The following is a 14,826-nucleotide window of genomic DNA, read 5'->3' on the forward strand; positions in this document are numbered from 1 at the left end:
TGAAAAAGCCTGAGGCAACACTGTAGCTGTGCTTGATCCTACACAACCTCAGCCAGTTATGACCCATTAGGATCACCAAACCTGACAAATTCAGCTAATTTGGGTCATTTCTGGCTCTCTTTTTTCCCCCTTCAATTACAATAATCAATGCAAGTCCACTCAGGGGACACAAATTAAAATCTATTTTATTGCAGAGTAGGTGGATATTGCTGCTGCTGCCAATGTATGTGGACATCTTCACGCCTGAGCTGGCCAGAGTGTCAGTTAGTCTCTGCTAGCTCTCTGCTCTTCTATCTCGCGGCTGCCTCAGGGTTGCTCTTATCTCTGAAACAAACGCCTCCCGTGCCGCAGCCCTCATCTATCTGCCTGACATGTACTTCCTTGTTTGTTTTCTCTCGCCTGCTAGACGCGGCCGATGATATTGAGCTGTGTTGACGGCGCTCCTCCATTCATGCCAGATGAATCAATCACTCCTGCGTGCTCCGTAGCCCTCTTTAGTGTCGACAGAGTCTTTTCCACTTCAATCACTGCTTTAGGAAGAGGTTTTCCTTTCATTTATTAGGAAAACAAAAGCTCCCTAAAAAGTAGCTCAGCCAGGCACTTTGGCTGAGAAGTACACAACAATTAACAGTGACAAATGTTTGTCGGCTTGTTTATTGAAGCCAAACATGGATATATATAGAGTGAATTTGTTCATACGAGTATGGAAACATACATGGGTAGTAGAGAAGTTCTACACTAGTAGCAGAGGTCAGCGTACTGAATCTAATTCACAAACTCTGTTTTATTATAATAATAATAATATAATTACTTTCCATAATTAAAAAAAAGGAGCAGAAATAATTCATATAAAATCAAACAGTATGATCATTAAACAACCACATCAATTTGAAGTAATGATTTAAATGAGGCTTAGCAAATTCATAAAGTAAGGGAATATAATTCTTTATAGACAATAAGGTCCTTTAGAGGAGCGTTGAAGCACTAAAGATCATATAGAAATGAAGTCATTAAAAACCAAATCAAAGTCAAACACATCTTACATCACTTACACAGAGTCAACAGTTCAAAATGTATCAAGTGTCTTTCAGGTTCCACACCATTGTCTATCAGCAGATGAAGTCACTCATCAAGATCTTTCTGTGTTTGGACGATGAGCAGAGGGTTTCTGCGAGGACTCAGCTCTAGCAAAGTCCCACTGCTGCTCCTCCCAGATGTTGCTTCCGTTTTCGCTGCAGCGCTGTTCGCCTGTGAACACTTTCTCTCTGCTTTGTAGATGCATTCTTGAGAGATTTTCAGCTCCTCCGCCACCCGTTCCCCCAGCTCCTGGATCAGCTGTCTGGAGCCTTCTGAGGCTGAGGGAAGGGCGTCCACCTTCCTCTCCGCTGAAAAGAGCGTGCCCGTAGGCTCCTGGGGGATGGGGGAGGCAGCCGAGCTGGGTTGGGGCTGTAGAGGGTTGTCCTTAGACATCTCTCCTCCTCCTCCCTGGTTGGATTTGGTGCAGCCTTGCCCTTCAGCCTCAGATTCCTCGCTCTCATCAGACGAGTTGCTACTGCTGTCACTGGAAGCGCTGCTGCAGTCACTGTGGGATATCGGAGGGCAGTCCGAGGCACCCCGCTCGCCTTCTTCCTCTGCCACCATTGTCGCTGCCTGCTCTAGTTCCTCAAGTGCCAGCTCCAAGTCTTTTTTCCGCAGGGAGGCTTTTTGTAACGTCAAAGCCAAGGCTGACATCTTATTGGACCTGTGAAGATAAAGAGTGGGAAAGAAAAAAAAAATGTTTCACTTTCCTCAATAAACCTGGTGTATGACTACGCAAAGAGGGGAAAAAAGAAAGAGACATCAAACTACGACTTCATCAGTGGTACCCGAAAGGGAGACACAGCGACTGACTGATCGACTGGCTCTGCGTACTGAAGACATAGCCACAGGATAACCATCTACAAATCTAATACCCATTAACCATACCCATTCTCATCTGAATGCTAAGTAGACTGCGATTTGCAGAGGCGTGGGGGGCTCAATGAAATATGGAAATATGGATGTTTAATAATGTAGGGAGATGAGCAGTACTGATACACAGGGCATGGGCTTTTCTCCTCCCCCACTGCTGCTCTCCCTGCCAGAGGTGATAAGAGACTGAGAGGGATTACAGAGAGCGGCAGGCCCCTCCTCCTCCTCCTCCTCGCTCCACACATGCAAACGCACACACTTTCACCTCTGCATTCTGAGAGCCTAAGCCAACAGTTAGAGGCTGCAAACAGTGCAAAAAGTGAGGGACTGTCTATCACAATCCGAGGCAAGATGCAATTTTAATATTTCAAAGAATGCATTTGTGCTCTTTATTTTCATGTTTTCAAGAGCAGGCCAACAACTCCTGAGAATCTGATGAATGGTAGAGAGTGATTTGAATGTGAAGTTGTTTACCCAACAGTCAGCCTGACAGACTGCAGTTGTGCACAAAGCCTGACTGCAATACAGTCAGTAAAAGTCTGGACAGAGAATGGCTCCAAGCTGCAGCCCTAGAGCTGAATGTCTCCAAAGATTAAGATTAAGTGAATGCCCTCATAAAAGCAGTACATTAAACAATGTCCCCGTCTCCCAGCTTTACAGTTATGTCACCACAGAAGACACAACAGACTCCTTGAAGAGAGAGAAGGTGTTTTATTGCTGATTAATATCCTCCTACAAGGCCCCATTTGTGCAAAGCCATCAGATTGTTGGGAGGCCCCCGTCTGCACATTATTCACACAGGGAATGCCTGCCATGCTGTCAAAAACTTAAGTGGTTGCTATTCGTCCCCCAGTGAGCTTAGGGCGTGTGTGCTGCCCCTATTGCCATGGTGATTACAAGCTGACCTCCGCGGTTCACTGCAATTCAGACTTCCATTCAGGTTGGGGAAAAGGGTGTGGGTGTGGGTGTGTGTGTGTGTGTATGTGTGTGTGTGTGTGTGTGTGTGTGTGTGTGTGTGGGGGGGGGCTACTCTTCCGCTGCCATTCACATTGTCACACTCAGCTCCTGGTGCCCTCTCTGGCCCAATTAACCCACTGCTGAGCACCAGGGTGGCTCCTCATTACCGTGCAGTCCTAATGAGCTCCCTATTCTGGTGAGTAAAGTGTTTCTAGAAGCAGCATGTAGTGGCTGTGTATTCATTTAAGACCTCAGGAGGGACTATGTAAACAGATCTTATAGTGCACATTCTCCTCTGTACACTGAGAAAGGAACAAACCGGGGATGTGGGAAAGGAGGAAGATGCCCTTTCTCACATGCACCTTAATCCAAAAATGTTTTGGCAGTTTTCTCTGTCACAAGGTGGCAGAATTTGAAAACAGTAGCCAAAGTCGATTTTCCTGCTAAGATGCTTGGGCAACTTTCCAGCTCAGAATGGAACAAAAACAAATCCTAAAAAAAAACCCTGTGATTTCAGTCACAGAGCTGGGAGTGTGACTGAAATACACAACATTCTCCAGCTATAAAATCTGTAAATCCTATCAAATAAAACCCACAAGACACAAAAGGAAGAAAGATGTGTACATTGTGAAGAGGAATTTGATTGCTTACTGCATTATAGGATAAATATGGCAAAATAGAATATTACCATATTTATCCTTTAATGCCATGTATTGATCCGACTGACAAGGACTGTTTATGTAGCCAAAGCCTGATCTGGCATATTCCTCTGTGCCATAGAGCTCCTATTAAAAAGACAGAAGTGAGCCACACTGTTGCACTGGGCGACATGTTCCTTCATTACCGCAGTGCCCAGCTGTTGAAGGATATTATTTAGCCTTTTTTTTTTTTTTTTTTTAAAACAATATATGACCTATTTTTAAAAAAATGATTTACTACTTTAGTACAAGGCTAAGTGCCACAGACAGGGTAGGGAATTTTATTTATAAGAGTATGTCTAGGCCACACTATAATTTACAGAGACCCAACAATTCCCCCCCAAGAGCAAGTATTTGGTGCGACAGCAGCAAGAAAACAAAACTTCCTTTTAACAGGCAGAAACCTCAAGCAATCATTAAGATGAAAGATTCTGCCGAGATAACTTTAAAGGGGAACTATGCAGTTTTTTTTAGCTTAATTTACCTTAACTGAACGGCTTCGGAGTCATTGGAATGGTTACATGACTTTTTTTCGGGTTGAATGGTGGTCGTCTCGCTCCCCCCTACCGCCTGTGAGCGGAAAAACCACCCTTGCAACTTTTGGCCGGCGAGATGCCGGCCTCAGCGTCGGGAAGTATCGCGTGATATCAGGTCTCGCGATGTAACGAATTGCTTCATGGCACTGCACAGATACGCGCCCCCATCCAGGAACCGGCTAGCAAGAACAAGGTAGCGATGGAGTTTTTCACAGTATTGTCATGGATGAGCCGGCAAAAAAGAAGCAGAAAGCTAGGAAAGCATTGTCGGAGGAACAGAGAAAGAGGAAACGGCAGACTGACCGAGCGAGTTATTACACAGTGTTGCCAAATATCTATTCCGAAGCTGTAGGGGGAGCTCTATAGAGAAACCTGTGAGCAAAAAGCGAGAAAACAGCAAAGAAATTGCCAAAACTACATTGCGTCCCTTTAAAGAGTTGTAAAAATCCTTTCTAATAGTATTATAAAACACTGCTGTTTTAGTATCTGAAGTCTTCATAGTCACCGCTCTCAAACTGGACTTGTTGGATTGTATTTCATGTTCACTGGTACTTGAAGCAACACGCCCCCAACGGCGCAACAATGCGTCCTTTTAGCACGGGACTTAACTGGGTCTAAACGTCTGCTTAGTCACAGCAGTGCTTAGGGCTGAACACTGCAGTCAGCCCGCACGGTATAGTTTACCATATTCACTATCATCCATTAGCGTGTTAGCATGCAAATAATTGCATAACTGCATAATTACCACTAAACACAGAGTATAGCTAAGGGCTGATTGGAATGTCATTAGTTTTCCAGGGATTTGGTCATAAACCAAACAATTTGAAATTCTGACCCGATGATGGCGCTAGTTAAAAGTAAAGCGATCACCAAAGTTATTACAATTCATCCTGAGGGGAACATGAACGTCTGTAGTGAAGTTCAAGGCAATCCATCCAATAGTTGTTGAGATATTTTAGTCTTCTAATTTAAGTCTATGTGGTGGACCGACTGACCGACATTGCCATCCCTCGACATTGGAAATTTGTCCGCTTAACGTCTGTGTAGGAGGAAGCTGATTTTCCAGTTTATGCAGTAGCACATTAATGCACCACACATGTAGACTTCCCAAATCCATCTTGGCCTTTAGAAATTCAAGATGAGTACTGGAGACACCTTGTCTCACACATGAGCGATGCTTAATCTCCATAGACAATCATGTCAAGACATAAGTTGTCTACAGATGTAAACAAAAACTGCTCAATGGTGTTTTCCGATGGTGTTTCCAGGCAGCGCTGCGAGCGCTGCCTAGCTGAAGGAGCTGTTGGGGGCAAAAAAACACAGATAAACACAAAAAACTTTGCATTCTTTGGAGAACTGAATCCAGCAATTCTGCGGGCTCCATGTGTGAAAGCCACTAAAGACAAGTTGAGCTAAGGAGATCCCCAAGTCCTGCACAACTTTTTTAAACAATGACAAATGGCCCACAATTTCCCACAGTGACTACAGGATATCAAGAGAATAATGAAACCTTGACTAATGATGATGAGTATGTGCAGGCTGTATGGAGCCGGTTTAGGTCCCAGGCTCTATAACAGCCACGTGAGAGCTTCCTGTAGCGAGGCTGGGGCAGAAGAGCCTCCTGCAGCACAGCCACTTCAAAAGACTGCCCTGTGTTCCCTTTCCCCCGTGGGAAGTCATTATTGAGTTAGGATTGGGGAGGCGCGCTTGTTTTCTCTCCCCTCCCTGCTCTGTGGTTGGAGAAGCTCGGCCTGCGGTGAACACAAAGGCTCTGTCCAGGAGGGGGAGGGATAATGTTGTACACAATCCAGTCATTACTACACCACTGTTGTGGCTTGCCTTCATTAAACTAAGGAGGGTGTGTGTGTGTGTGTGTGTGTGTGTGTGTGTGTGCGTGTGGAAGAGCCGAGCTAAATTACAATCTGACATTTCTTTCATCGGGCTCGTGTTCATTGAAAGAGCAACTCATTCAGCGTGTCTGCGCTCTTGAAAACATCTCAGATAAAGCTTGTCTTCAGATGTATACATCTGTATAATATGAGCACCAGATTTCGCAAAAATGCATCATTCACTAGCTTAGGGGGATAAAAGCCGACACTGGGAGATGTGATCTGTCACTGTGACTGAATGCTGGAAGGGTCTGAGGCGTTGGATGCCACTTTGATTCCAGAAATGAGAAACCCAGATGTATTCATTCAACACGCCAATGTTTGAGTTCAGATATGTACAGTATATTTCTCATATGCCTAGGAAAGACTGTACAAACACATTCATCATAAATATCGGTTGACTGTCAGGTGTGACATTTTGAAGGTGGTTTTGGTTTTTTATACAACCTTAAAGTGCCCATATTATGAAAAAATCACTTTTTCTGGGATTTGGGGTGTTATTTTGTGTCTCTGATGCTGTTTAGAGTGAGATACGGTTTCTGAATGTGTCCTGCCTTCAGTCTCTGGGTGAGCTGTTCAAAATCGGCACGGCTTGTGACGTCACAAGCCGAAACGAGCAGGCTAACCGCAACCATTAGCTCGTAGCGTTAGCATGCTAACGCTATGGCTAATGCTAGCATGCTAATGCTAGCATGCTACCTCGTTCTCAATAGCAAAGCACTGCTACAACACACACAAGTTCACCATAATCTACAAAAGAACTACTTCCATGTGCGCCCTCATTTAGAAGTCTCCCAGCTAATCCTGCCTTGTAACTGACCAAAGTTGTAGAAACAGCCTTTCTTTTACTGTCTATGGAGCTAGCTAGCTGACATGATCTACATCTGAGCTACTGGGCATGTGCAGTGCAATCAAAGATAGTACAGAAGAAGAAGAAGAAGAAGAAGAAGAAGAAGAAGAAGAAAAGAGGTCTCACTCTGTAGCTAAAACAGAGACCAGCTGAAAAGAGGATCTGCAGCAGTGAGAGAGAGCGGTGCAGTACAACAAAAATATGGTGTTTTTTGAAAATTAAACCATGTAAACCTATTCTGGTACAACCTTAAAATACAATTATGAACCTGAAAATGAGCATAATATGGCTGCTTTAAAATGATTTTGTAGCTTTGGACGTCATTCCTATCAGTTATGGTAACCGTTAACTCTGATTAACGAGATCTGAGGGCACAGCGATGATTTCATGACAGATCTAAAATGTTGTACATAAATCCCCCAGTTTTATACTATTTCATACTAAACTATTCAAACAGTTAGCCAACTTGTCTGTAAACATTCACTGGAATTTGCAGACCTCCAGGTTCAATTTGGGCGTACTGTACTTACAGCAGCTGTGCAAGCACAAGTTTTTAGCAGCAACTAGCAGCATGGCTCTTGGAATGGCAAATTCACATGGCCAGTCCACCATCATTTTGGATAAAATGCTTTTATAATATTGGCTGGATTGCTGTGAATTTTTGTACAGACATTAAAGGTCATGGTGGTGGAGCATAAGAAGGAAAGTGGGAGAATTCTTTTTTTTAAATAACATCACCTGACAAGTCATCATTCAGGTTTAAAAGTCGAGTTGAAAATGTAATCAACAGTATCTTCACCATTGCAGTCTTTGGTTTGGTCTGTGCTAAAAGAAAAAAATCAAAGGCCCCTGGCATGGATTTTACAGTGTTGTCTTTTTAACATTGCAGCTTGGCAAGCAAAAACTTTCGCTTACACTCTACTGTTGAGATTGTGGAACCTTTACTGCAAACAATGTTAAGCTCATTTCTGTTTTTACTGCCTCCTCTTTAGGGTTGGGTATCGTTTGGGTTTTTTCCAATACCGGTGCTAAAACAATACTTTTAAAACGGTGCCGGTGCCTAAACCGAAATATATATAATATATTTATAATGTATATAATATAAAATATTAAAAAAGGAGCACAAAACGACAGTTGGCGACATTATTATTGTTTATGGCTAAGGCCATATGGTCAAAATAAAATGATTGATTAATAATGTAATAACAATAATTTACAATGATTTATTTCACCAGTAAATTGCTGGTAAACGACAAAAACAAGCACCAGATGGGATTTGAATGCACCACGAGGCTGGCGAGTTTCAAGTAAACGCACCGTCTGTGTTGTTTTTTTGACAACGACAGCTGTGGTCAGACTGTCATGTCCCGGTGTTGGAATCCTCTACAGGGAAATACAGTCACACTTTACACCGCTTAACGCAAGCTGTCAGCATTTTAACCGTTGTGTTTAAACCAACTACTAGCTAACGGTAATTTAGCGAAATTTCGTTATTCCTTATTCGGTCTCGTTACTAATATTTATATCGGAACCAATGCCCTATTGGCACCGCGTTTCGGTAACCAACCCTACTCCTCTTACCTTTTGATTTATGTAATCCCACAGGGATAAAAAAAAAAAAAAAAACGCAAAAAATATATAATATCTGCTTTCTATTAAACTATATTAAATCTCTAAAAGTGACAGGAATGATGATGTTAGGAGCAGTTGTTTAATCAGCATATGTTCAGACAGAAAAAATCCCTTCACTATAAATCAATTTTAATAACTAGAGTGGGCACTGGGATAGAGGAAATTATGCAAACACAGTGTGCAACTCTGTGTTTAAAAGGAGCCTGTGTACTCAAGACAAAAAGCTGGAGTGGCATCATGCTGGGAGGAAATCTGTACTACTTATCCCCGTTACCCTGGAGACATTTGCATCTTTGTTCTCCCCAGTGGGGGCCTCCTTCAGTGCTGAGGCTAACATCTGATAGAGCAGCTCCATTATCTGTTTCAAAGCTTTCAGGATGGGCGTTTCACAGTTGTGTGATGCTGCCTGGTAGTTCCTAGCAAACATCTGGTTGTCACAACAGCTGTGTGGTTGGGTGGGCACACACTAGGGCTGCACAATTAATCGCAATGTTATCGAAATCGCAATATGAACTAGTGCAATATCCAAATCGCAGGGGGGTCACAATAATTTGTTAAAAGGCAAAATATGTGTCTAACCATTCTAAAATAAAGTATTGTGGTGCTGCAGAGACATCCCGGCCTATAAATCCTATCCTACGGACTAGAGAAAAAAAATCTTTGTTTGGTACAAAACCTCGCAAAAAAAAAAACAAAAAAAAAAAACACACTTCAATCTTTTTTTTCCTCAATGAAAATGAGAATAATGATACAAAAATTATCATTCCCTCCAATATCGTGAATCATATTGCAATCGTAATATCAGTGAAAATAATCTCAATTAGATATTTTCCTAATATCGTGCAGCACACACGCACACGCGCACACACACACACACACACACACATACACACATACACACACACACATCCCCATTGTCTTCCATGCAGGTAACATCACACTGGCAGTAGCTCAGTCAGTAGGGAGTTGGGTTGGGAACCGGAGGGTTCAAGTCCCCATACGGACCAAAAGTATGGTGGTAGACCGGTAGCTGGAGAGGTGCCAGTTCACCTCCTGGGTGCTCTTGAGCAAGGCACCGAACCCCCAACTGCTCGGGGTGCCCTTACTCTGACATCTCTCCATTAGTGCATGTATAGGTACTGAGCATGTGTGTGTAATTCAGGCCTGTGTGTAATGTGTGTAATAACAACAGAGTGAAAATGTAATTTCCCCTTGCGGGATTAATAAAGTATACATATTATTTATTTATTTATTTATTATTTATATCTAATTATTATTATTATCATCACACCACAGAAGTAGCCTGCAACACCTAAATTCAATTCTCCGAGAAAAGCCCCTGAGCACAAGTAAAATGAAAACACCTATTACTAAGTAGCCGATAGGAAAATCGGGTAACAAGTGCCTTGGGCTGTACATTCACAAAGAGGTGTACTGAGGTGAATTGACCAGCCGTGCTCAACAGGGGGGAGGGGTGTTAACATCACGCCACAAGGCATTTGACTGCAGGCCATGCTGACATGCTGACCCCGTTGCTCTGAGACATTCCCAGTTGTTGGAGCTCTAGATGCAATTCCCTGCGGGAAAACTGCTGTCAGAGCTGTCGACTCTCCCCTGTGGCCATTGTCATGCACACAATGCTGAGGATGAATTAGACGAGGAGGAGGAGGAGAGTATGTAGAAATCTTAAGGGCTGCCTCATCCTCCAGAAATAATAGGATAGTTTCAGGAAAAAGAATGTCAACGACTTTATTTTTGGCAGTTTCCTTTATTGTTTTCATGCAGTGCTGCACACATTCTTTTCTTCATTGTACTCCCTTTCTTCAGTGAAAACAACACTCATTGTTTTTTGGGGACTGCTCACTTCACACCTTCCATTCACAACTGTTTGAGTCGCTCCATTCAGCTGTTATGGTGCGAGGTTCGGTTGATCCTCGAACCATTTCTTGTCAATTTTCCAGTCTCTGGAGCAATGTGTGACTGCCCGAATCCCCACATCTTATAGACAAGTCACAGATTCACTCCACAAAAGAAGAAAAAAAAAAAAACACATACACACTACCAGTTTTTTTCCCTTTCCACAGATGACTTCATATGGAAACATGAATCTCACCTCACTTGGAGCACATCACTTGTATGCTGCCATGATTTTGTTCTGCTAGAATCTAATTGAGTCAATTGATAAGGGTGGGCGGGCGGGTGGTTTTAAGTGAACTGGCGCTAAAAAGAGAAAGTTGTAGCCCTTTTGATTTAACCGAGGTACTGTATCACAACACCAGGCTCATAAGTGTTGTCTGTGCTGGCTGCCGTGAATCTACCTTGGCCTCTCTCCAAGCTTTTTGATAAAGGGAAAGACAACAAAGAGAGAGAAAGTGAGGCGACTTGCTTTTTCTTTGCAGTCCAGCAGCTCTGCAGGGGCTTTGGCATCTAAGGACCTCCAAATGCATACCCTGAAACTAATGGACTGGAGACTGCTGCTCCATTTGGAAGAATACTCTTCTGTTAACAATAATTGGGATTTGATGGGTGTGTGAGGGTAAAATTAAAGCAGTTTCCATGAAGGAAATGTTTGTGAAATTCTGGAATGGTGACCACTGTGGTGGAAATAAAAGTTAAAAATCACCAAGAAAATTTGAAGAGTAATTTGATTTGCTTTGAGGTTGCACTCTTGATTTCAATGTGCAGGGTTCTGCCCTGAGTAAGGCGAAGTTAACACACACTCAGGCGGGCTGCCAAGTCTTTCCAATCCTTTTGAATGGAGGGAGTGAGTTTACAGTGCGGCGGTGGGGGCGGCAGGGGGTGCCGAAAAAACTTGCAGCGGCCTGTGGCTAAAAGTTGAGACAGACGTTTCAATTTTTGTGGAAACGCAACCCGTCGTCACGCTGCGGTGGCCAACGATTAAACCAGCGATCGGACTTGGCAGCCCATTTTGAGGCGGTGTGAGAGTCCTGTACAGTAAACGGTAACATCGCTGCCTCTATCGCTGCCACAAGAAATAAAAAAAACAACCCATTGAGGGTTAAAAAACGAAACGCGCTTTCTGTCTTTCTCTGTGAAATGACGCTGTCTTCAAGTGTGATCACAAATGTTGAGATTGATAAAGAACCTGACAGAAAACAATAATTGTGAAATATCAAGTCTGCTTATGCTACATTGGAGGGTTAAAGAACACAACAGGACGTCACACAAATGGGCCATTTGGTGAAACCGCCACACTATCCTGCGGCGCATTGCCGGATCGCTTACTTTGGTCTGAAGGGGAGCGCCTGCCCTGAGGCTTAAATCACAGTGAAGTCTTTACGAGGTTGTAAATTTGAGACTGATGTCTCGGCAGTCAGAGGAACTTTAGGAGTAGAAATGCATCTGGGACAACGAGGAGATAACGTAAATCAAGCCCCCAGCCAACAAACATCCATTAATCGCCATGTCCATCATGCGCAGCTGATCGCATTCGCTTCGTTGGCTGCGCGGAGTGACAAGATATTGGGATTGCACCGGGGGTATAGATTACATCTCATCTTACCGCGTGGCTCCCAGAGGCGACTCAGTTAGCGTAAGATGACAAATCCTGCGCGGGGGAATATCTTGCACTGAAGAATGCAATGCCTACATGATCCGTCATGAACACAAACAGGGCTGCCACAATAAACCGCATGTATGATAGCGGTGGTTGGTCTGTTGAAACCGCCATCATTCCAAAACTCAAGAGAACAGGCCTAGCTCTCCTGGGCTGCTTGCATTCTGACAGCAGGCTCCTTTTAATACCATACTCCAAACATGGGAACATAGTTTCAGAAACCACAAGTGAAGATTGCATGGGACAATTGTTTACTGAGTGTGAGCCATAAGACCCGCACTGAAACTGAACTGGTTGCCCTTTCAAGTGGTTGTAGATAGAAGTGGTTTTACTCATACAAATGTCTTTTTCACACAGTGTATATGAGAGGGAAAAAAAATTAAACAATTGAATCACAGGTCACTGTTGCGAGAGTGCTGGCTAATCCATTTAATGATAGATGCAGGGCGTAGTAGGAGTAAGCAGGTTAGGTCAAGCTGACATTTAGGGAGGAACAGAGAGAGAGGAGCAGGGAGGAGAGGCAGTGCTCCAGTGTCTCTCAGCTAAGAAGAGACCGATTACGTTTTTCAGTGAGTTGACGGAGCTTCAGAAGCTCCGTGTGCTTACACAGTACGATAGAGAGCCTTTAAAAGTACAAGGGTACGTATCTTCTCGAGCAAGCATCCGTAGCATTTTTAGGAGCAGAATTCAAGATTTCTGTTGGAATAATGTCAAAAAAATGAGAACGTGAGGAGGAGGGGAGGGGGCACTAAATCTCTGCAGACCTTTTATCGTGTCTGCATCTGGGCGCCGAGCCTACAACATCAGGCACACATTTTTCAACTGGGCTTTTTCCAGACGAGCACACCACTTGGCTGAACCCTGGCCAAGAGTAAAACAGAGCTCATTACTGAGTAATGTGCTCGCAGGCTCACATTTTGAAATGTGTAAGTAATTGTAAAATATGTACTCGGAGGAGGGGAGAGCCATCAAACCTCTATCATTCGGAGCAAAAGTGCAGCTTTTGCGCGTTTGGCTCGCGACGCTAGTGGAAGGTTACACCTACGGAACATATGAGAAGCCCCAGCGCACACACGTGTGTGCACTCTTAAACGTTTCATACAGGGTGAATCTGCTGAGTGCGGCTGACTCTTTTTAAGACTCACTGATGGTACTGTTGACGCATGATAAGGGAGACAAGGGAGATTGCATCTCTTGCTGGCTTGGTCATTCAATTGGCCCTGCTGTGACAAATGACTCGTCTAATCCTCTCCTCTGAAGCACTGATGCATCGTGGCGGCTGAGTGGCACTTCCCTTGGCTCTGAAGGTAATTCTCTGAAGATGAAAGAGGTGTGTGTGCATGGCTATGTGTGTGTGTTGGCGTACTTACTTGACCCTCTGGATCCAGATGCAGTAGTCTGTGATGTACAGATCATTCAGTATGTAGGCCGGGTCGTTCTCTCGGAACACTTTGTGAATATCCAGCAGGCATTTGAGGACACAGGCTTTCCCTGGGCACAGGAACACACCGTGGCAGGCAAATGGAAAAACAGTGTTATTCACGCACAGTATTAAGGGTGACAATGCACTCCAGCTGCTGGCAGACACAGCATGCATCTAAAGGCTTGCAGTCATTGTTCCATACATAAAAGCCAAGGTACAGGACCAGAGGAAAATCCCAGCGAGCTGTAGAGTAATTTGATCCATACGGTTTTTAAGAAGAGTTCCTGGTTAAGAAGTGGTTCGTCTGAGACAAAAGAGCCAGTGAAGACAACTCTATTTTTGGCATTCAATCTGTCAATTTAATGGTGGCTCTGCTCAGACTTTCTGTCAAAAATGTGTTTGCCTTGATCTGTGAAAAATAGCACCGAATGTTTTTTTGATGATTTCCCACTCGACAGCCATTTAAGTCTGCCTATTTTGCTTGTGACAAACCTGAAGGCCTGATGTAAATTTTCGTTTACAGAAATGAATAATTCAATGCAGCAAGGTAATGAACTTGAGTGTTTTCCCAACAAAAGTCCAATATATGTAGATCTTAAGTATAAAGCTTGAAGCTTTAAAAAGGTCTCTATTTCTGTCTAGCGCTCGAAGAAATAATTTTCTTTAAATCGTGTTTGGTCTTACATGAAGAGTATTGACTTCAAATTTAACGTCAAAGCTTTCTAGCCCCAAGGGAGTCTAGCAAACAACAGCGTATAACACAATTACAATGTTATCGTGACAATTATGTAGTACGAATTTGCCACCCACTCTGACTCACAGCTTAAGCGTTTGAACTATTTGAGTGTATTTCATTTTGCCACTTCTCAAAACCTGCTTAGAATTGGTGTGTAGCATGAAATATGGACACAGCTACTGCGGCAATGCCTGTTATTTGGAGCCAGACAACTGTGATACTACTGGGCTTACGCTCAAATAAAACCGTTATAATAAAAATAAAATAACTTTGTTTCCCCACTCTTAATGTCAATGTCTTCTGCTTAAAGCTATAGTGCGTAGTTTCTGTCTCCCCCTTGAGGAATTATAAGTAATGACAACCATTCTGTCGGTGCGTCCACATGATACAAGCCTTCCATGATCATGCACCACCCCCAGCCCTCCTCCACACAGTTGCTAGTAGCCAAGGAGGACACGGAGGATTAAAAAAACATGACGGACTCTTCAGAAGAGGTCATTATCTTCACTCGAGTTTCTGCGCGGGAAAGTCGCCGAAAGACACAATCTTCTGAACATAGTCATACTGAGAAATAAAGA

The 14,826-nt window shown here is 43.5% G+C and overlaps 1 protein-coding gene across 2 annotated transcripts in view; it reads right to left on the bottom strand.

Moving 5' to 3' along the window:
* Positions 1-539: 539 nt before the first annotated feature.
* Positions 540-14,826, bottom strand: part of shq1 (SHQ1, H/ACA ribonucleoprotein assembly factor) — a 51,784-nt gene continuing 37,497 nt past the window's right edge. For both annotated transcript variants that reach the window (XM_036001755.1, XM_031280672.2), the window contains exons 11-12: positions 13,460-13,580; positions 540-1,741 (exon numbers count right to left, since the gene is read on the bottom strand). In XM_036001755.1, the coding sequence (XP_035857648.1) occupies positions 1,123-1,741; positions 13,460-13,580 (740 nt within the window). In that variant the 3' untranslated portion in view covers positions 540-1,122. The remainder of the gene's footprint in view (positions 1,742-13,459; positions 13,581-14,826) is intronic.

Source organism: Sander lucioperca, chromosome 6 (assembly GCF_008315115.2).
Source record: "Sander lucioperca isolate FBNREF2018 chromosome 6, SLUC_FBN_1.2, whole genome shotgun sequence".
Lineage (NCBI taxonomy): Eukaryota > Metazoa > Chordata > Actinopteri > Perciformes > Percidae > Sander > Sander lucioperca.